This window comes from Pan paniscus, chromosome 11 (genome assembly GCF_029289425.2).
Source record: "Pan paniscus chromosome 11, NHGRI_mPanPan1-v2.0_pri, whole genome shotgun sequence".
Taxonomy (NCBI): Eukaryota; Metazoa; Chordata; class Mammalia; order Primates; family Hominidae; genus Pan; species Pan paniscus.
In genome coordinates this window covers 48,113,800-48,136,755 of record NC_073260.2, presented here as the reverse complement: position 1 = coordinate 48,136,755, position 22,956 = coordinate 48,113,800, and the positions used below count along the sequence as shown (strand labels likewise).

The window sequence follows — 22,956 nt, the reverse complement described above, 5'->3', positions numbered from 1 at the left end:
AGTTTACATAGGTATAAACATATAAAACTGGGGGGGGAATAGTTTCTATACTTGGAGATCATACCAGAAGTAGATAGGGGTGGGAGCTTCAAGACACAATTCGAGTCCAATCAACAGATAACAAGTTTGGCTGAGATTGGTGGTGGTAGAAATAAAGGAAAGTGAAAGGATTCAAGAACTATTCAAAAATTTTAAATGAGTTAATGATGCCTAGACTGAGGACTGATTTAACTGGAAGAAAGTGTTAAGGAGTATTTACCAGGTTTCTGGCTTCACCAATTGGATGAAAGATGACATTTAATGAGACAAAATCATAAAACTACCAAGGTGAGAGTGGAGGGGAGTAAAGCTCATGAGTTTCTGTTTTGAATTAAAGTGAATCCGAAGTGCCTTTCAGACATCCAAGTTGATACAACGTCCAAGGGCTAAGAATGCAGGCTCTAAGGTGTGATTGCTGGGGATGAAATCCCAGTCTGCCGCTTACTAGCTATTCGGCAAGTTACTTAACCTCTGTGATCCTCAGTTTCTTACTCTATTAAGAATTCGGCAAGTTACTTAACCTCTCTGATCCTCAGTTTCTTACTCTATTAAGATACTAACAGTTCCACACTCCATGGGACTGTATTAGAATCGAATGATATGATACATGTAAAATTTACAACATGAAGACCCAATTAACCTCCCTTCTAGCATGAACACCTCTCATGCAGTAAGTATTAAAAGTTTCACCATAATTTCTGCTAGATATGATAATGCTGACATTATTACTGAAGGGTAAAGTGCCATCAAAATGTTTCTAACACAGTTAATTCCAGCAATTTTGGTCCCATATCTGAGACTTGATGTTTTGAGTACTTCCACTTCAAAAAGCTAGAAATTAGCTCTGCAGTCTGAAATGAATTATCTAATACGTAACAACCGTACCATCAAATGTATCTGCAGGCTTTTGGTATTCTAAAATGGAATAAAACCTTAGCTTTATTCAGCAAAGTCTAAAAGTTTTTGTTTTATAACTGTCTCACTTTAATTCACAATTCAATCACTTCTCAAGAACTCAATTATCATGCATCCTCCTCACATAACCTAGAAAGTTTACCAAACTCAGAAAAGCTTAGGCATTCACATGCCAACCTTAATTTTCCTGACTTTTCACAAAACATACAAAAATCTTCAGTGAATCTGTAACAAGGTCACATCACAGCATGAATCCTGCTCTATAAAGCTCACACAACTGAAAGATGAATGTAACAACTTTGCTGAGACTTTAAAAACAAAACAAAATACGTTCTGCTTATACAAAATGAAAAAATACACTCAAAGTGAAAGTCCTCCTTCCCTAGAACAAGCTCATTCCCTTCCCCAGAAGAAGCCACAGTTATCACAGTTACATGTAATGTAACCTTCCAGAAAATGTTCAACGTATCTACATACAGAAATAGAGTTGTATATTACCATTTGGCTTGTTGTTGCTATTTTACATAAATGGATCGATCATATGTTCTGTTGGAGCTATTCTACATAAATAGGTTCATACATTTTTTCTTTTTTTTTAAGAGACAAGGTCGTGTTGTGTCACCCAGACTGGAGTGCAGTGGCTCCATCATAGCTCACTGCAGCCTCAAAGTCCTGGGCTCAAGCACTCCTCCCGTCTCAGCCTCCTGAGTAGCTGGGACAACTAGATATCCACAAGCAAAGGAATGAAGTTAGGCCTCTTACTACATACTATATATAAAAATTAACTCAAAATTGGATCATAGTCACAGATGAACATAACAGTGAAAACCGTAAAACTCATAGAAAACGTAAGTGTAAATCTTTGTAAACTTGAGTTAGGCAATAGTTTCTTAGATATAATCTAAGGCATAGCTACAAAAAGAACAAATAGAGAAACTGAACTACATCAAAATTAAAAATACTAGTTCTTCAAAATATATCATCAAGAAAGTGAAAAGACAACCCAGAGAATGGGAGAAAATATTTGCAAACCATCCATCTGACAAGAGGCTTGTATCCAGTCTCAACAATAAAAAGACAACTCTCATGCCTCAACAATAAAAAGATAATCCAATTTAAAAAGTGGCAAAGGGGCCAGGCACAGTGGCTCACACCTGTAATCCCAGCACTTTGGGAGGCCAAGGCAGGCAGATCACGAGGTCAAGAGATCAAGACCATCCTGGCCAACATGGTGAAACCCTTGGCCAGGCGTGGTGGCGGGCGCCTGTAGTCCCAGCTACTCGGGAGGCTGAGGCAGGCGAATACCTTGAACCCGGGAGGTGGAGTTTGCAGTGAGCCGAGATTGCACCACTGCACTCCAGCCTGGGAGACAGAGCTAGACTGTCTCAAAAAAAAAAAAAAAAAAAAAAGTGGCAAAGGATGTGAGTAGACATTTCTCCAAATGTATGCACATGGCCAATATGCATATGAAAAAATGTTCCAACAGGGAGTTGAACCTGATCTGAAGCTCTCCTACAACAGAACCCCATCATGGTAGTCCTTTTGAATAGTCTTCCTCAACATCTTTAAAAAAAAAAAAAAAAAGATGTTCAACATCACTAGCCATGAGGGAAAACCAAATCAAACCACAAAAAGTTACCATTTCCCACCCAATAGGGTAGCTAATAAAAGAACAATAACAACTGTTGCCAAGATGTGGAGAAACTGGAGCTCTCATGCCTTGCTAGTGAGCATATAAAATGCAGACACTTTAGAAAACAGTTTAGCAGTTCCACAAAATGTTAATCATTGAATTACCATAGGACGCAGCAATCCCACTCCTATGTGAAAATATAAAGATGACCACAAAAGCCTATATTAATATATGAATGTTCTAAGCAGCGTGGTTCAAATTATCCAAAAAATGGAAACAATCCAAATGTACATCAGTAATGAACAGACAAAATGCGGTATATCCATACAATGAATATTACTTGGCCATTAAAAGCATAGAGGTACTGGTACAAGCTACAATAAGGATGAGCCCTGAAAATACGATATGTGAAAGAAGCCACAAAAACATGACTTATTATACTATTCTTTTGATACAAAAAGTAGATAAATGAGGGTTTTTTAAGGCTGGAGGGATAAGGTGGGGAGTAGGGAGTCACTGCTAAAGACTACAGGGTTTATTTTTGAGTTGATAAATGTTATAAAATTGGCTTGTATTGACAAAGCATAACTGTGAATATACTAAAAACAACTGTACATTTTGAATTTTATGGTATATGATTTAAGTCTCAATATAGATGAGATTAAATCTTAAAGATTTAAAAATACACTGTATCTCAATACATATATTTATTGAGATATAATTTACATACCATAAAATATATAAAAATATATTTTTTTAAACATGAAAAAAACATATGAAAGGAATCAACTTGTTAAATCAGAAAAGGCAGTAGATACCGAAAGACCTGCTAACTCTGCCACAGTCCACCTGACAAGCTTGGACAAGGATGCTGTCGGTAAAGAAGCACATGGAAAGGTTTCAAACACGGGAAGACCTGATGATAATCTAGATGTGAAAGAGGAGGAAGAAGCGGGTATCAAGGAGGATCTGCACTATGCAATTGCTTGTTTGCTGTATTTCTGCCAGAAGTTGTTCTGATATGGTTCACAAAGATGATCTTGAAAAGGGTCATAATTATGCCAAATCGCAGGAAGGTTGGTAGGGGAAGGAGAGGAGTCATTCCAGAAAGTGTGTGCAAAAGCTACACACAGAAAAGAACAGGAAAAGGCAGAGCTCAGGTCCAGTGGCAGGGAGATAGACTATGAGATGCCTGACGGTTAAGAAGGCCCTGCAGGCAACGGGGAGCCTTTGGAGGTGTTTAACTGAGCAGATACGTGGTTTTTGGCCTTGAAAAAAGGTAACTCCAGCACCCCTGGGAAGAAAAAGTGGGAAGGAGAATGCTTGGAGACCAGGTGACCTACGAAGAAGGCTGTGCAAGAGAGACCTCTGTAAGCCATGACCAGGACTCCTGCTCTAAAACTGAGTAGGATGGACAACAATGCAAGAAATAACCACTAAAGAAATTTGGTGGCTGGGCACAGTGGCTCACGCCTGTAATCCTAACTCTTTGGGAGGCCGAGACGTGTGGACCACCTGAGGTCGGGAGTTGGAGACCAACCAGGCCAACATAGCAAAACCCCGTCTCTACTAAAAATACAAAAAAATTAGCCAGACGTGGTGGCGGGCACCTGTAATCCCAGCTACTCGGGAGGCTGAGGCAGAAGAATCGCTTGAACCTGAGAGGCGGAGGTTGCAATGAGCTGAGATCGCACCATTGCACTCCAGCCTGGGTGACAAGAGTGAAACTCCATCTCAAAAGAAAAAAAAAAGAAAAGAAAAGGAAATTTGGTTATAGAGCTATGCCTCCTACAACAAATTACAAATATGGAGCCCAGATAACAGATGAGACCTGGTGTATTCTGCACTACTTACCCCCACCCACCTAAAGTACTGCATGCTGTTCGAGGCTCCTGTGACTAGGAGAGTTATCCTATTCCTTAGAGGCTGCTGAGAGCACCAAATTTTGGACCCACCTCTAAGAGAAATAAAGGCACCCAGGAAACTCCTTCACCTGTAGTACCCTTGACCTCATGTTTTTCTTTGCACTGCTTATTGCTGGTTCAACAGTAAAGCAAAGCAAAGCCTAGGTAATGTTAGCCAAGCCTGAGTCGTCATTCTTGCCAATTCTCAAAGGAGGCGGGGTCAACTTTAAGAAACCATGATGTATGTCCTATGTCCTATCTCATCAGGAAATCAAGGCTAAAGAAATCATGATACCCAAAAAAATTTTCGTTATCTTTTATTATCTGATATTCTCTCTTCTGTCCATTCAGATCCTAACTTAAAGTCTGTCCAGACATTCTGCACAAATATTCCTTTAATTGCATTCAAGTCATAACGACCAAAAAAATAGAATATGGTGCATATTAGTAGCTGTACTTGCAATCCCTTTATATCTAACATATTGTTGGTACACTTAACGGAAGTGAAGTCCCGGCATGACTAAGCTTACCCAAAAGATGATGGCATTCAGGCTCTAATCACTCCAGTGCTAGTCTATGCTTCCAGCTGAATTTCTTACTATTCTGCTTATGCCACACTACTGCCACACTTGCCTTATGTTACGTCCCAAATACACCACACATGTTCACATCTCCATGCCTTTGACCATGTTCTTGTCTCTGTCTGGAATAATAAGTAAGGAATAAAGTCATTCATCACACTCCTGAAGCACTGCTACGTGCTAGTGGCAATCTACATTAACAATCTCATCTCATCTTCATAACAAACCTATAAAGTTGGTATTGTTTTTCCTGTTTTACACGTGAGATAAGTCTGCCCAAGAACCCTCACAAATGGCAAAATCCACTGCCTATTAAAGAATGCCTTGGAACCCCTTTCAAATGGCGAAAACCTGCAGGTATTACAGCCCTTTCCTCTTACCATGCCTTGAAAGTTCACACGGCCTACTAATAACCAGGATCTGCTTCACTACACTAAAAGCAATCATGACTTACACGCTTTTCACTTCTGCTTAACAGATTATAGGTGCTCAACAAATGCATGTCAAAATTAAAAGACTGGTCCTCTGGCTTAACCCGGGTAAACTGCTATTCCACCCTTCACGACCCTTTTAGCTTTTCCCTGCACTGCCAGTGAAAGGAACTGAGCTGTAACAGTATTCCCTAGGACTGTCAGCCTCCTTCAAAGCCTTCAACGCTCTGTATTGTATTGCTAATGATGTCTCCTCCCGTAGAAGGTAGCTCAAGGGCAAGATCCATACCATCCACATTCTTATCGCCAGAGCTGAGGAAAATAAAAAGTGCTCAAAATTGTTTAAATGAAGTGGAACAGTCCCTCAAGACTAACTTTCTAAGAGAAAATAAACAAGAGGAAAAATTGTTTCAGCTGAGCAGCTTCAAATTTAAGATTCTCCGTAATAATAAAAGGCAGTTTCACCGCAGCTTTTACAACTCCACCACTAATAGCTGAGTTTACAGAAAGCCATTACACAGCAACAATAAAGCCTGGTAGCAAGGATTAAATACCCAGGGTATATATTGACCTTGGCTTGTTTGCAGCGGAGGGCGTAAGCTGCACTTCTGTTTGCCGCGCTGAATGCGGTCACTTTACAGGTAAGCTGCTCGGGGGTACACGTTTAGGTTATTAAAAGCAAGAAATAGGTGCACAAGGAAACGGCCACGCTGGGTGAGTAGGGAGGTGAGAAAGGGGAGGGACCCAGGTTCGGGGCGCCTGCCTGACCTCAACCCCGCGTCCTGCCGGCGGATGCTGCACCTTATGCCCGTCCTGAGAGCGAGCGGCCGCCCGCTGCCCCGCGCCTGCCCAGCGTTCGCACCTCACCTCGGTTCTCCTCCTCCAGGTGCCGCACCCGCAGCTCGTCCTCCGTCTTCACCTCAGAGCTGTAGCCCCTTTTCGGGGCGGGACCCCCGGCCGCAGGTACCCAGCCCTGGGCCCAGATCGCCGGGCCCACTCGCCGGCCTGCCAACGAGCCGGGCAGCCTCAACCCCGGGCAGAGCCACGCACTGCAAGCGGCCACCAGGCGGGCGCCGCCAGCATGCAGGGATCCCAAGGCCCCAGGTGCAGCCGCCACCGCGGCCGCCATGTTGTCTGTTTACGGCGTGGACCTGCGACGGCCGCTCCGCCCCCGCCCGGCGCCGACCTGCCGCGCGCACGCGCACGGCGTCCGGACCCGCCGCCTCGCTCCGGCTTGGCCCCGCCCTCCGGAGCCGTGTTCCCGCCCCTCACCGCCCCGCCGAAGCCCGGTGACCCGAGGCCTTGCCCCATTCTCCAAGCGAGATTGGATGGTTTGTCCAATACAAAAGGAAAGAAAGTAGTTTTCCAAGGCTATGGAATAATTCAGGGAAGACTTTTCTATAAGAACTACCCAGAGGGAATTATCTCCCCGTACTCCCTGGACCATGCCCTGCGGTCCTGTGTTAAGTAAGCTGCAAAAGTGAACAAAAAAGTTTTGTCTCCTCAAGTTGGCTGAAAGTGTGGCAGCCCATCGTTGGTCACTGCCTTACTTATGGATCTCAGGTTGTTGGTTTAGCGTCCCTGATAAGCATAAATGATGTTTACTACGTGGCGTTCAGGAAAAGGATGAGAACAGCAAACAGGCAAAGGAGTTCTTTCTCCAGCCCACCCACTCGTACCGATGTCCCATGGCCCTTCCTGGATGGAAAGAGTCTTACAGGGGTTCAAACAAGCCATACGCTGAGATGGGATTTAGAGTATGTAGCTCTTCCAGAAACTCGGGATATCAATTTAGTGTGTAGGTACTCATCAAAGCACGTTGCAGTATAATTAATGCTACCTAGCTTTTATCAGATCTCTAATGGGAAAGCTTGCATTTAAGAATACTGGGCAGGGGGCGGTGGCTCACTACTGTAATCCAAGCACTTTGGGAGGCTGAGGCAGGTGGATCACCTGAGGTCAGGAGTTTGAGACCAGCCGGGCCAACGTGGTGAAACCCTGTCTCTACTAAAAATACAAAATTAGCCAGGTGTGGTGGCACATGCCTGTAATCCCAGCTACTCGGGAGGCTGAGACAGGAGAATTGCTTGAACCCGGGAGGCGGAGGTTGCAGTGAGCTGAGACTGCACCATTGCACTCCAGTCCAGGCAACAAGAGTGAAACTCTGTCTCAAAAAAAAAAAGAATACTGTTTGAAAAGTGTGCTGCTATGAGCATACGTCTAGTGCCACAGAAATTTCTTGTATTTTTTAGTCCTAAGCAAAACATCCTTCATTATGTCCTCAACTTTTATCCAATGTAGAAACAAAAAGTAGACTGAATTCCATTACTGCATCTGCTGTAGAATGATGTTGAAGGCACTTTTATTTTTATTTTTATTTTTTATTTTTTGAGACAGGTTCTGGCTCTGTCGGCCAGGCTGGAGTGCAGTGGTGTGATCGCCTCTCGCTGCAACCTCTGCATCTCAGGCTCAAATGATCCTCCCACCTCAGCCTCCTGAGTAGCTGGGATCACAGGCACACACCACCACACCTGGCTAATTTTTGTATTTTTAATAGAGATGGGTGTTTCTATGTTGGCCAGGCTGGTCTTGAACACCTGACATCAAGTGATCCACCCAACTTGACCTCCCAGAATGCTGGGATTACAGGTGTGAGCCACCATGCACAGCCCACTTTTTATTCTATCTTTTGTAAAGTTCCATGCAGGAAAATTTTCCTGAAGTTTACTACAAGGAAAACTTTGCTTCCTTTGTATCTTTCCTCTTTTCTGATAATGATGTATATGTTGACTGCTGGGTGTTGTGATTTTTGTTGTTATGGTTTCTTTCTAATTTGGTCTTGTCACCAGAGGGAGGGTAAATCTGGAGGTGACAGGGAGTTCAGCCAGTGGAAGGGGGTCAAGGAAGGGGCACTTGTGGAGCTAAAGCCTCTGTTGGGGTCCAACGTGTTACCCAAGCAGTTTCCCATGGAAGTTCTAATTGGTGAGTTTAGAACAAGCAGGCACAAGTTCCATGGAGTCACCCTGTCACTGTGAGGTGGTCACTGGAGCCCATCTACACAGTCCATGTGGGTTATGGAGGTCAACAGGTGAGCCAAGCAGGCTGCATTTACCTGTCCCATAGGGAGATGGTCACCAGGAAGCAGTTGCATTAAGCAGATATCTGGATGGATCACATTGAAGAACTGGGAGGAAGCAGAGAACTGGAAACTGTATCAGAGGTGATTGAGCCCTGCTTCTCATATGAGAAAGTTAAACATATTCAAAATGGATACCAAGGCAAAATAAAATTATGAGAATTACTGTACTAGAGATGGCAGCGGCTGCTCCAGACGGCCTACTGCTGCAGCAGAGAGGCATGGCCAGGGCTGCACGCTCTCTGGCGGGAGCCAGGGACAAGCGGGAGACCCACCCCTTCTGAGTTGGGGTGGGAACTCCCTGGTTGCCTCTGCAGCACAGCTGCAGACTGGGGCCTCCTGCTCCACAGAGCAGGCAGAAGCACCGCCCAAGGTGTGGCTGCAGATCTGAGCCTCCCTGTGCTCTTGAGGGGCCAGGAGCAGGCAGGAGCCCTGCCCTCCCCGAGGGCAGCTGCAGCCACCCAAACCACGGCTGCAGCCCTAGGCATCCCTGCACTCTTGGGGGCCCAGGAAGGCCCTGCATGCCCTCACAGGCTCAGAAGTGCCTGCTCCTGCTGCCTGGCTTCTCCCTGCTTTTGGCACCTGCTCCATTCTTGGAGCAAAGTTGAGGCTGAACCCAGGCACCATGAATGGCAGTGGGAGGCAGACAGACTCCTGGGCAGAAGGGGGTGGGTCCCCAGTGAGGCCCCAGCTTCTGGCCAAGGAGGGCCTGAAGGCTGGGGGTTGGGCTGCCAGCCCCATGAACCAGAGTGGGAACTTGTGGTGCCTTTTCCGAGCCTGCCCATGGCTGCCCACGGACCAATCAGCGGCAGGCACTTGCTCCCCTCTGAGGCCCATAAAATCCCCAACTCAGCCAGAGCTGAACAGATGATGGGACAACCAGCTGCAGAGAGGAGCTACCCTCTCAGCTGAGAGCTTCAGAGACTTGCAGAGATGTCAGAACTACCAGCTTCAGAGAGGAGTGACCCTCTCCAGGGCCTCCTCTCTGCTAGGAGCTGGGCAGATGTTAGGACAACCAGCCACAGAGAGGAGCTACCCTCTCCAGGGCCTCCTCTCTCCTAGGAGCTGGGCAGACTTCAGGACACCCTGCCTACAGAGAGGAGCTACCCACTGCGGGTCTCCTCTGAGCTGTTTTAATGCTCAATAAAGCTTCTCTTTGTCTTGTTCACCCTCCACTTGTCTGCATACCTCATTCTTCCTGGACCCAGGACAAGAACTCTGGCAAAGGTGCCACCAGCCACAGAGGTTTCTGGCCAGGAAATCGACACCTCAAAGGTTCCGTAACACTAGGAAACTCACAATTGTATTTACAGATCAACCATTGCAATTATTGCAATTATATAATTACTGTTTATTAATATTGGTCTCCAGTTGTTTTGATATCTTTATGTCGGTTCATCAATAGATGGTAAATTTAGAGAAAGCAGTTATACAGAGCTCCTGACAGTGCTATTTAAAATAATATAACTTCAGATAATACTGATAATTGACTAGGACAGCTGCAGAAAGATAATCATAGATTGTTTGGGTTATAGAAGAAAACAAAGGACCACCCATTGTTTCTAAAGGCATAGAGCCTGATGGAAAAAATGCAACATAGAGGACTATCCCCTTCCCTAACATTTGGGACTCTCGTCCTTGTTTGCAATAGTCATGCACGTATCTCAGGTCTGTGACCAAAGTTGATTCTTAAAAATTAATGCAACTAGTAAACATCACCATGACTATCACAACCTGTCAAGCATGACAACTAACAGCAAATTGCCAAATATCAGGAATTTAACAAATTCCAAACCAAATAGACATGGCTTTGGATCCCTGCTCTATAATTGCTCCACTTTGAGACATCAGTGAGTTATTTAAATACTTCATGCTTCCTCTTCTTCATCTGCAGTATAGCTAATATATCTATTTCACTTTATGAATTCTTTTTTTTTTTTTTTCAGACAGAGTCTCACTCTGTCACCCAGGCTGGAGGGCAGTGGCGTGGTCTCACCTTCTGGGTTCAAGTGATTCTCCTGCCTCAGCCTCCCGAGTAGCTGGGACTATGGGCAAGCACCATCATGCCCAGCTAATTTTGTTTTTTCTTTTTGTAGAAACAAGGTTTTGTCACGTTGGCCAGGCTTGTCTCGAACTCCTGACATCAGGTGATCCATCTGCCTCAGCCTCCCAAAGTGCTGAGATTATAGTCATGAGCCACCATGCCCCACTGAATTATCTTCAATTCCTTCACCTATAAAATGAGAATAATTATGCCCATTTATTGGGTTGATAAGTATGTAAAACACTTGGCACGAAGAAAGAAATAGAGCAGCGTGGAAATATTAGCTACCATTTACCAACTTCCTTCTTAGTCTATTTAAGAAGGCATTTCGCTGTCTTATTTAATGTTCAGGAAACTTTCAAGTTGGTATTACTACCCCCATTTTTATAGATGAGGAAACTGAGATTAAGTTACTTACCAAAGACTGCATCTGGGAAGCCATGGAGCTGGAATTCAAATACTGATACATCTGACTCCAAAGCTCATGTTCTTTTTCTTTTTTAAAAATCTTTTAATTTTTTTTTTTTTTTTACTAGAAACAAGGGTGTCACTATGTTACCCAAGCTGGTTTTGAACTTAGGCTCAAGCCGTCCTTCTGCCTCAGCCTCCCAAAGCACTGGATTATATGTGTGAGCCAGTGGGCCCAGCCAAAGCCCATATTCTTAATCACTAGTTAGAACAGCCTTTCAATAAATGTTAAGGTACTCAATAAAATGTCATGACCTCTGGAATTTCTACTTTTCAATGAAAGATTGTCAAGTATGAAACAGGAATAATGAGTATCAGTTTGGGAAAAGGCGGGTAGGGCTTGTTGTTTGAAATGAGAAGAGTATAGCCAGGTGTGGTGGTGTGCACTGGGAGGTTGAAGCAGGAGGATTGCTTGAGCCCAGGAGTTCAAGGCCAGTCTGGGCAACACAGCAAGACTCTGCCACTGAAAACAATAATAATTAAAAAAAAAAAAGGAAGAAATGGCAAGAGTGAAAGAGTGGAAAAGCTGAAGTATTCAGAGTACTACACCCACTAATCTCCTGACCTGCTTCTACTTCTTCTACATCCAGCAGAACTGTGAGGCAAACAAACCTCCTTTCTTTAGAAACTACCCAGCCTCAGGTATTCTTTTATAGCAATGCAAAATGGACTAAGGCAAGGACCAAATATCTTTTTCTTAGTATATCACGATATCATAAGCCCCATGGTGGCCTTTCACTCCAGAAGGTCTTTTCCCATCTAGTCTGAGTACTTACCTCCAAAAGGAGGGATTGGATGTCAAATCCAGAAAATCCAATCTCTAGAGCCTTGAAGGGATCCAGTAAGCCTCACCCAAGGACACTACCCCCAGAGAAAAGGTATGTTTGAAGACACCCTCTCTCACTCTGCCCTGCAGAGACTCCTTGACCAGACACTGCAATCCACCCCCACCAAGGTATTGTAGGTCTCATTTTAGGTAGCAACCATGTGTGCCTATGAGCTCCATGACCTCTGGAGAAGAGTAGACATTATACAGACAAGTAAAGAGAGGCATAAATTACTGAAAGTTACATAGCTAATAAATAACAAAGCTGGAACTGGAACTCAAACCCTCCACTCCAAAACCCTGAGTTCTTAATCATGACTTTCTTTTGTTTGCTTTTCCTAATTGATTGTAAGGGCTTCATCTTCTCCACCACTACTCTGACCCCAATCAGTAGGGAGTTTTATCAAGCTCTTCTATTATCATTTCATTTGGAAATTTCACCCACTGCGTTGGATCCTGCATGGTCATGATTTCCCAGATACTGCTTCTTCCCCCTGACAATTCCATAGTTGGTGATTGTGTATACGTGCATACATGCAAATATGCAAACACATGCGCCATGCCCTGAAAATACAAACCTTCATCATCTCAGGATGAGAGGGATGGGGAGACTAGGGGATGAGATCAAAAAGGTACATGGCATCTTTTGGGGATGATAAGGATGTCCTAAGTTGATTGTATGATGGTTGCACAAACTCTGAGAATATACTAAAAACCATTTAATTGTATATGTTAAATCGGGGGATTGCTTGGCATGTGAATAATACTTCAATAAAGCTGCTGCAAAAGTCAGGAGACGGGATTTGGGATCCTTGAAGAGATGACTGATTGAGTGTCTGAGACAGAGAAAAACTAGGTGAGATCAGAATATCTCCTTGTGCCAGAAAACACTGAAGTGCTCCACAATTGACAGAAATGTGAAAGACCACAGCTCGGAAGGGTTTCTACTGGCCTTGCCTGGGACAATTAGAATGTTGAAGAGAACCATGCTAGTAATTGATAGAAACATTTAGCATTTTTTAAAGATATCAGTGAACAATTAAGTAAATGGATGGCAGATGGTAGAAGCCAGTTTCTCCCTGTTGGTATGGGAGACTACAGATAAGCAAGGGAAGGAGGCCAGGATGATTTGTTTGATAAGGGTTTAGCACTGGGAACATCAGTATGAACTCATGTTTAGCTTAATATAGATATAGATGGATACACATAGAAACATCTATAGATAAGTACATATGCACACATGAGTATACACACATCTCCTGCTCTGTCAGCTAAGATGAACTAGAAGCAATAACACACCATCGACAATGAGTGCACCTAGTGTCAGATCTTGGTTTCTAATACCATCCTCCAGTAAAAAAGAATTCCCCATTGATCCTTGGAGAAATGGGTGATTCTAGGACTGGGGCAGGAAATATACAAGATGAGCCTGAAGGATGTTGTGGTGCCAGAAAATAAGAAAGTGTTCAAAATAACCCCAAAATGATGGGCAGATGTCAAAGAGATGCAGGAACCAACTGAGAGAGTTCCCAGTGGCCACAGCTGGAACAAGATGAACAATAGAATAAAGTGGCATAGCATGATATCCAAAAGCATAAAATAAATATCCATGTATACATACTGATACAGATAAATGATTGAATAGTTAAATGAGAAGAGACCAAACTCCCAAGCAGAAGAATTTCCAATAATTCATGTAGATACTCTGCCCTACCTGAGGAAGGTGTCAAAGATAAAGCCAACAGTAGTTAAAGTAGTAAGGACAGATATTAATCAGTGATATACTATTGTAATAACATAATATGATATTCTTGTCTGCTTTCAGCAGGTCTAGGATAGAAATTGTTCATAAAATTTTAAGTCTAAGATCAGGAGGCCCACCCTATTGCTTTTAACCCTCTTAGTTGTAAGATAGGTGGTATCTCCCTCATACCCCTCCAAATAGGTAAAAAGAATACCTGCTCTATCAGGGTATAACTAGACATCTATGGTCTTAGCCCCCTCTTGTTTATAGTCTTTGGGTTCATTGTGCTTTGTCGCTTAAGCGCTTGTCTAGTGGATGAGAATGTTATTCTCTCCTCTAAATCAACCAACCTTCTATGGAGTAAAGGGTACTGAAGAGGATATGTCAGTCAGTTCAGGCTGCCATAACAAATACCACACACTGGGCAGTTTAAACAATAGACATTTATTTCCTCAAAGTTCTGGAAGCTGTAAGTTCGAGATCAAGGTGTCAGCAGGACTGGTTCCTTCTGAGGTCTCTCTCTTTGGCTTGCAGATGGTGTCTCCTTCCTGTGTTCTTACACGGCCTTTCCTCTGTGCGTGCACATCCCTGGTATGTCTTCTCCTTAGAAGACCATCTTTCCAACTCCCTTTTCAGTAAATGGTGCTGGGGAAACTGTCTAACCATACGTAGAAGAATGAAACTGGACCCCTATCTATCACCATATACAAGGGAAATAACTCAAGGTGAAATAAAGACTTAAATTTAAGACCTCAAACTGTAACAATCAGAGAAGAAAACCTAGGAAATACTCTTGTGAACATCCATCTAGACAAAGAATTTATGGCTTAGTCCTCAAAAGCAATTGCAAGAAAAGCAAAAATTGATAAGTGGGACCTTATTAAATTACAGAGCTTCTGCACAGCAAAAGAAACCATTAGCAGAGTATACAGACACCCTACAGAACAGGAGAAATATTTACAAACTATGCATCCAGCACACCCTAATATCCAGAATCTATAAAGACCTTAAACAAATCAACAAGAATGAAACAAATAACCCCATTTAAAAATGGGCAAAGCTGCCAGGCATGGTGGCTCACACTTATAATTCCAGCACTTTGGGAGGCCGAGGCAGGCAGACCACTTGGGCTCAGGAGTTGGAGACCAGCCTGGACAACATGGCAAAACTCCATCTCTACTAAAAATATAAAAATTAGCCAGGCGTGGTGACACACATCTGTAGTCCCAGCTACTGGGGTGGGGAGCTGAAGTAGGAGGATTGTTTGAGCCTGGGAGGCAGAGGTTGCAGTGAGCTGAGATCGGGCCACTGCATTCCAGCCTGACTGAGAGTGAGATCCTGTCTCAAAAAATAAAAATAAAAAATAAACAATGGGCAAAGGACATTAACAGACACTTCTCAAAAGAAGACATACAGTCAGCTAACATATGAAAAAATGCTCAATATCACTAATTATCAAATAAATGCAAATAAAAACCACAATGACAGTGGTCCCCAACTTTTTTGGATCAGTGACCGGTTTCATGGAAGACAAGTTTTCCATGGACTGGGCCAGGGGTGGGGGCGGGAGGGAATGGGGATGAAACTGTTCCACCTCTGATCATTGGGCATTAGGGTTTTATACATAAGGAACACTCAACCTAGATCCCTTGTATGCACAGTTCACAATAGAGTTTGGCTCCTCTGAGAATCTCATGCCCCCCCTGATGTGACAGGAGGCGGGGGCTTGGGTGGTAATGCTCACTGGCCCACCTCTCACCTCCTGCTGTATGGCCCGGTTCCTAACAAGCCGTGGACCAGTACCAGTCCATGGCCTGGGAGGTGGGGACGCCTGCACAATAAGATACCATCTCATACCAGTCAGAATGGCTATTATTAAAAAGTCAAAAAATAACAGATGTTGGCAAGGCTGCAGACAAAAGGGAATGCTTATACACTGCTGGTGAGAATGTAAATTAGTTCAGCCATGGTGGAAAGCAGTTTGGAGATTTCGTTGTTTTTGTTTTGTTTTGTTTTGTTTTTTCGCTCTGTCGCCCAGGCTGGAGTGGTGCAGTGGCGTGATCTGGGCTCACTGCAAGCTCCGCCTCTTGGGTTCACGCCATTCTCCTGCCTCAGCCTCCCGAGTAGCTGGGACTACAGGCACCCACCACCACGCCCAGCAAATTTTTTGTATTTTTTAGTAGAGAGGAGATTTCTTAAAGAACTAAAAATAGAACTACCATTCGACCCAGTAATGAGATTACTGGGTACATACCCAAAGGAAAATAAATACTTCTACCAAAAATGCACTCATGTGTTTATCACAGCACTATTCAGAATAGAAAAATATGACACATATACACCACGGAATACTATGCAGCCATAAAAAGAATGAAATCGTGTCCTTTGCAGCATCATGGATGCAGCTGGAGGCCATTATCCTAAGCAAACTAACTCAGAAACAGAAAACCAAATACTGCATGCCGCCACTTGTAAGTGAGAGCTAAATCTTGGGTACACACGAACATAAAGATGGAAACAGTGGACACGGAGGACTCCAAAAGGAGAGATGGAGGGAGGGAGGCAAGGGCTGAAAAACTTCCTATTGGAAGTACCATGTTCACTATCTGGGTGATGGGATCAATAGAAGCCAAAACCTCAACATCATGCAATATACCCTTGTAACAAACCTGCACATGTACCCCCTGAAACTAAATTTTAAATTTTAATTTTAAATAAAGGACACCTTTCCTGTCAGATGAGGGCCCCACCCTTATGATCTCAATTAACCTTAATCACATCTTTAAAGGCCCTATATCCAAATGCACTTACTGTGGGGTTTATGGCTTCCACATATGAATTGGAGGGGTACAACTCAGTCTATAACAAAGGGATTCTTCTTCCTCAGTTTCCCGTAGCCGGTTCTGTAGACCTATCCCCATATCCCTGAGCCTCCCCAAATCTGTGGCAGCCTCCCTGGATGATAATAGTGTCAACAGCCCACACCTCCTCCTGTGCTCATAAGCACTCTGTCTCCCCCTGTTAAGGAAGGCAATTTGCCAAAGGTCACATAGCTAGTAAGCCGCAGAACCTTATGCAAATCCATGCAAGGTATTTTGTCATAACCTCCTGCCTCCCTGTTCATGTTCTCTTTTTTCTCCAGGACATCCAGTTATTCTCATTAAAGTCTTTGTCATAATTAGGCACGAGGCACTGACAGTAGAGGCACTGATAGAATAATGCTTCCTTTTGCTCAAAGAATAGGCATTAGCTAATCTCCTGATCATTAGTGCTTTCAGCAGCTTCAGAAAAAAAGCAATAGATGACAGTGCAGTTGGTTTGTCTCTTTGATTCGTGACTATCCAGAAATTAATTTACAAAAAAAAAAAAGCAGCAAAATAGATTCTACTTCTCAAGACTTTTCCAGTGTTGTTCTTTTTGTGCTGCTCTATCAGGGTCATGATTGTTTCTTTGAGTAAAGTAGTTTTCCATTTGTATCACAAAGAGAAAAATCACTTGGACATTTGGGGGACTAGCTACCAAGCTTTGCAAAGGCCAGGTCTGCAGTATGTTAGACACTAACTCTCCCAGGCCAGGCACGGTGGCTCACGCCTGTAATCCTAGCACGTTGGGAGCCGGAGAACAGTGGATCTTCTGAGCTCAGGAGTTCGACACCAGCCTGGGCAACATAATGAGACCTCATCTCCCAAAAAAAAAAAAAAAAAAAATTAGCCAGACATGGTGGCATGCACCTGTAGTCCCAGCTACTCAGGAGATAGAGGCAGGAGAATCATGTGAGCTAGAAAGGTCCAGGCTGCACTGAGCTCTGATCGGGTCACTGAACTCCAGCCAGGATGACAGAGGGAGACCCTGTCTCAAAAAAAAAAAAAAAAAAAAAAAAAAAAAATGAAACCAACTCTCGCACTATCAGGAAATGTTCTCTCTTTTTTTTTTTTTTTTTTTTTTTTTTTTTTGAGATAGAATCTCACTCTGTTGCCCGGGCTGGAGTGCAATGGCAAAATCTTTGCCTCCCAGGCTCAAGCAATTCTTCTGCCTCAGCCTCCAGAGTAGCTGGGATCACAGGCACATGCTATCATGCCCAGCTAATTTTTGTATTTTTAGTAGAGATGGGGTTTCACCGTGTTGGCCAGGCTGGTCTTCAACTCCTGACCTCAAGTGATCTGCCCTCCTTGGCCTCCCAAAGTGCTGGGATTACAGGCGTGAGCCACCGTGCCTGGCCGGTATACAGTTCCTTTTAGGAAAGAATTTTCTCTCTGTAGAATCTCTGAATACAGGGAAACCAGACATGAATTTGAATTCTCATAAGCCTCTGTGGTTCAAGGATTAGAGCAACTTGCCTCTTTTCTACATAGCAAAAAGATAAAATTCAGCCCTTCCTAAACCAACAATCTCGGCTCACTGCAACCTCTGCCTCGTAGGTTCAAGGCATTCTCTTGCCTCAGCCTCCCCGGTAGCTGGGATTACAGGCATGCACCACCACGCCCAGCTAATTTTTGTATTTTTAGTAGAGACGGGGTTTCAGCATGTCTAACAAAATGCCATAGACTGGTGGCTTATAAACAACAGAAATTTATTTCTCAATGTTCTGGAGACTGGCAAGTGCAACATCTAGGTGCCAGCAGATTGGTTGCCTGTTGAAGGCCCACTTTGGGTCCATACATGGCTCCTCCCAGCTGTGTCCTCACATGATAGAAGAGGTAGGGCATCTCTCTGGGGTCTCCTTTATGTTTTTCTTTTTTTGTTGTTTTTTTGAGACAGGGTCTCTCTCTGTTGCCCAGGCTGGAGTGCAGTGGCGTGATCTCGGCTCACTGCAGCCTCAACTTCCTGAGCTCAAGCAATCTTCCTGCCTAAGCCTCCCAGGGAGCTGGGACTACAGTTATGCACCACCATGTCCAGCTAATTTTGGTATTTTGGTAGCAATGGGGTTTCACCATGTTACCCAGGCTGGTCTTGAACTCCTGAGCTCAAGTAATCGGCCCACCTTGGCCTTCCAAAGTGTTGAGATTATAGGCATCAGCCGCTACGTCTGCCCTGAGATCAGTTTTATAAGGGCACTAATCCCAATTCGTGAGGGCTTCACTTTCCTGACCTATAACTTCCCAAAGGCCCCATATCCAAAAACCATCACAGTAGTGATTAGATTTCAACATAGGAATTTTGGGGGGACATAAGCATTCAGACCATAGCAATTCGTTTGAGGGTTTAATGAAATAATATATGTAAAGTACTTAGTATAGTACAGCATATTATATGCATTCAATAAATATCAGTTGTTATTTTTATTACCTTTAAGATACAATAACTTTGGCATGATTAGTTATTCTGAGACAATATACATTAGGATAGGGAAAAAAAACCCTAGGACTTCTGCTTGTATTTTTACTTCTCCCTATAACTTTTATTTGTGTGTGTACATACATACATATACATATGTGTGTATATATACATATATGTGTGAACGTGTATATATAGGAATTATGTACCTAAAAATGTTTTCACTGGTGGAAGATGTGATTTTTAAAAATTGGAGACAATTGGCTCAGAGATTTAATAAAAGTTCAGAAACATGTATTTGTATAGCATTTTCTTTTTTCTTTTTTTTTTTTTGAGACGGAGTCTTGCTCTGTCACCCAGGCTGGAGTGCAGTGGCACGATCTCGGCTCACTGCAAACTCCTCCTCCCAGGTTCACACCATTCTCCTGCCTCAGCCTCCCAAGTAGCTGGGACTACAGGCGCCCGCCACCATGCCCAGCTAATTTTTTGTATTTTTAGTAGAGACCGGGTTTCACTGTGTTAGCCAGGATGGTCTCGATCTCCTGACCTCATGATCCACCCACCTTGGCCTCCCAAAATGCTGGGATTACAGGTGTGAGCCACAGTGCCTGGCCAGTGTATAGCATTTTCACCTGATCTTAGCCAAAAGGCCAAGAACTGTTATAGAATTTTCATTCTCAAGATTAAGTCTCTTTCATACAAACCACAACATATTTTCAAATCATTGCTTATTTAAAGCTTGCCACCCTGTAGCGTAGCATGTGAATATTCACATTTTGAACTAGGGCCAAGAAAGCCAGGATGATGCGTTTCTTTCCAACCCCAGCAATTCATGAAAATTCCTTTGTCAAATCAACAGATCAAGAGCAGTGTATTGCCTAGGATGGTCGGTTTATTTTCAGGAACTTAACTTATAAATAATTCAGGAAATGAATCAGACCTTATTTTATCAGCAACATTACTATAGATGTCCAGTAGAAACTCTCCATGTGTGTCATCTTATATGAAGTCACTTGATAATTATCTATCTCCAAATTAGAAAACCTAGTTAAATGAAGCTGGGGCTTGGGAGATGTGGAAGGAAGAACTCCTGATTTTCAACCCCTGTTAATCAGCAGCAGTGCGGGCGCCCTGTGCTTCTTGCACAGTTGTCCTGTGCCACCTTCCTGAGTGGCTACCACCCGGGAAGTTGATGCAGAGGACCTGCCATGTGGGAGCCTGACTTTCTTTTCTTTTTTTTCGAGATGGAGTTTCACTCTTGTTGCCCAGGCTGGGGTGCAATGCCGTTATCTCGGCTCACTGCAGCCTCTGCCTCCCAGGTTCAAGCGATTCTTCTGCCTCAGCCTCCCAAGTAGCTAGGATTACAGGCACGTGCCACCATGCCCAGCTAATATTTTGTATTTTTAATAGAGACGGGGTTTCACCATGTTGGCCAGGCTGGTCTCAAACTCCTGACCTTCAGGTGATCCACCCACCTTGGCCTCCCAAAGTGCTGGGATCACAGACTTGAGCCACTTTGCCCAGCCCTGACTTTTATTTTTCTAAGAAAAAGTTATTCTACAGTTGCATTTCAAGACAAAAGGGAGACTGTCAAAATTTTGCTTGAAATAATAACCACTTTCAAAGAGAAACAGAAGAGAAAGGGGAGAAAAACCTAAGAATATCAAACCTATCATTATTTTTTGAAAGAATAGAGAAGTCCCCTCCAAGTATTAGGTGTTTTGGGGTGCAGAGCCCCAGGGAGAGGGGGCACAGCTCAGAAATCCCTGTGGCTTGTTTCAACTCAGTCACAATCTGTTGTAACCCAGCGAACGCCGAGGAATATGTTGGCCTTTAGAGCCAAAAGGCATATTTAGCCCTAAAGACGACTTATTTTCCTATTAAATATAAAAGAAATAGCATATATTTTTAACAAGCACATCACTGAGGTGCTACTAGAGAAAATTATGCCTAAATGGGGGCATTTGGTATAACCTGAATCTTGCTTGGGAAAATGCTTGTTGCTTTTTATAATTATTTATCAATGGTATCGGTTTCTGGGAAGTACATATGTGATCTACTGTAAGGGAAAGTATAATCTAGAGCCACGTGTTAAGTTTTGACATCTGGGGCTAAGTACTCTTCTTTTTCAAGTCCGTAGGCCGGGATGGATTTCTCAATTATGTTGAAGAATGTCTGTAGTTTTTATGTGTGTTCTCAGAATTCACACTTCATTACTGCTAAGTGATCAGAATCATGAGAACAGTGGCTTTGTGCATCTTACATGCCATTGTGTCCCCGGGGTCTGCCACAATGCCTGGCACAAATTAGATGGTCTAAAACACTGCATTTTTTAAATGTTTATTTTAGGTTTAGAGGTACATGTGCAGGTGCGTTACATAGGTCATTTGCATGTCACATGAGTTGGCTGTACAGATTATCTCTTTTTTTTTTTTTTTTTTGAGACAGAGTCTTGCTCTGTTGCCCAGGCTGAAGTGCAGTGGCACGATCTCTGCTCACTGCAACCTCTGCCTCCTGGGTTCAAGTGATTCTCCTGCCTCAGCCTCCTAAGTAGCTGGGATTACAGGCACCTCTCACCATGCCTGGCTAATTTTTTAAAATTTTTAGTAGAGAGGGGGTTTCACCATGTTGGCCAGGCTGGTTTTGAACTCCTGACCTCAAGTGATCCACCCACCTTGGCCTCCCAAAGTGCTGAGATTACAGGCGTGAGCTACCACGCCTGGCTCAGATTATTTCATCATCCAAGTAATAAGCACAGTACTCAATAGGTAGTTTTTCTATCCTCTCTCTCCACCCACAACAGGCCCAAGTGCCTGTTGTTCCCTTCTTTGTGTCCATGTAAAACACTGCATTTGTTCATTCTGTTAAAATAAAACTAAGATCTGTGGTTTTCCATGAGGTCAGTCAGAACTAGGACCAAACCCTCCAAAAGTTACGATTTAATTTTGAAGACTTAGCATTTGGCTTTTAAATTAGAATTGTAGAGCAGGTAGTATTAATCTGTCACTGTTGTACCAATTCTGGTAGATTAGTTAAAACATCATTTCTTTAGTTGTACTTTTTTGAACACGTCACTCTTCAATGGATTCCATGAGTCAAATGACAACACTTAAAGTTAAAACATTCCTCTGAATTTCATTTAAGGCAAACGAAAACATGGACAGCTGGATGAAGACCTCAGCCTCACTAGGGTAGAGCCCAGGTAGGTATTGGCCATATTGGTGCTATGGCATCTTTCTACGGGCTCTCACAAAATAGGGAATGAAGAAGTGACAAAATAAAATGTGTGTTCTTAGAGTGTCCACTTTTGGGTATACATTGGAATGTCCTAGGAGGGCCAAACTCTTAAAATTGCTGATACCACCCTCAGGGATTCTGATTTAATTGGTCTAGGCTGCAGCCTGGACATTGGTGTTTTTGTGTTTTTTGTTTGTTTGTTTGTTTTTCTTAGAGATAGGGTTTTTCTCTGTCACTCAGGCTGGTGGTAGGATCATAGCTCACTGCAGCCTCAAACTCCTAGACTCAAGTGATCCTCCTGCCCTGGCCTATAGGTGCACACCACCATGCCAGCTAATTTTTCTTTTAATTTTATGGAGATGGGGGTCTCACTATGTTGTCCAGGTTGGTTTTAAACTCTGGGCCTCAGGTGATTCTCCCACCTCGGCCTCCCAAAGTGCTAGGATTACAGGCATGAGCCACTTCACCTACCTATACATTGGGGTTTTTAAAAGCTCCCCAGATGATTCCAATGTACAGCCAAGGCTGAGAACGACTGTGATATGGTTTGGTTTTGTCCCCACCCAAATCTCATCTTGAATTGTAACTCCAACAATTCCCATGTGTCATGGGAGGGACCCGTTGGAAGGTAATTGAATCATGGGGTTGGGTCTTTCCCGTGCTGTTCTTGTGATAGTGAATTAGTCTCACGAGATCTGATGGTTTTAAAAAATGGGAGTTTCCC

General features: G+C 43.5%; 1 protein-coding gene across 4 annotated transcripts in view; it reads right to left on the bottom strand.

The window, feature by feature from the left end:
* AUH (AU RNA binding methylglutaconyl-CoA hydratase) overlaps positions 1 to 6,729 on the bottom strand; it is a 150,769-nt gene extending 144,040 nt beyond the window's left edge. The window contains exon 1 of one of the 4 annotated variants that reach the window (XM_003808382.6): positions 6,371 to 6,729. In XM_003808382.6, coding sequence (XP_003808430.4) covers positions 6,371 to 6,632 — 262 coding nt within the window. In that variant the 5' untranslated portion in view covers positions 6,633 to 6,729. The remainder of the gene's footprint in view (positions 1 to 6,370) is intronic. The other 3 variants (XM_063594336.1, XM_063594335.1, XM_034967690.3) reach the window with 3 other exon arrangements.
* Positions 6,730 to 22,956: the final 16,227 nt, after the last annotated feature.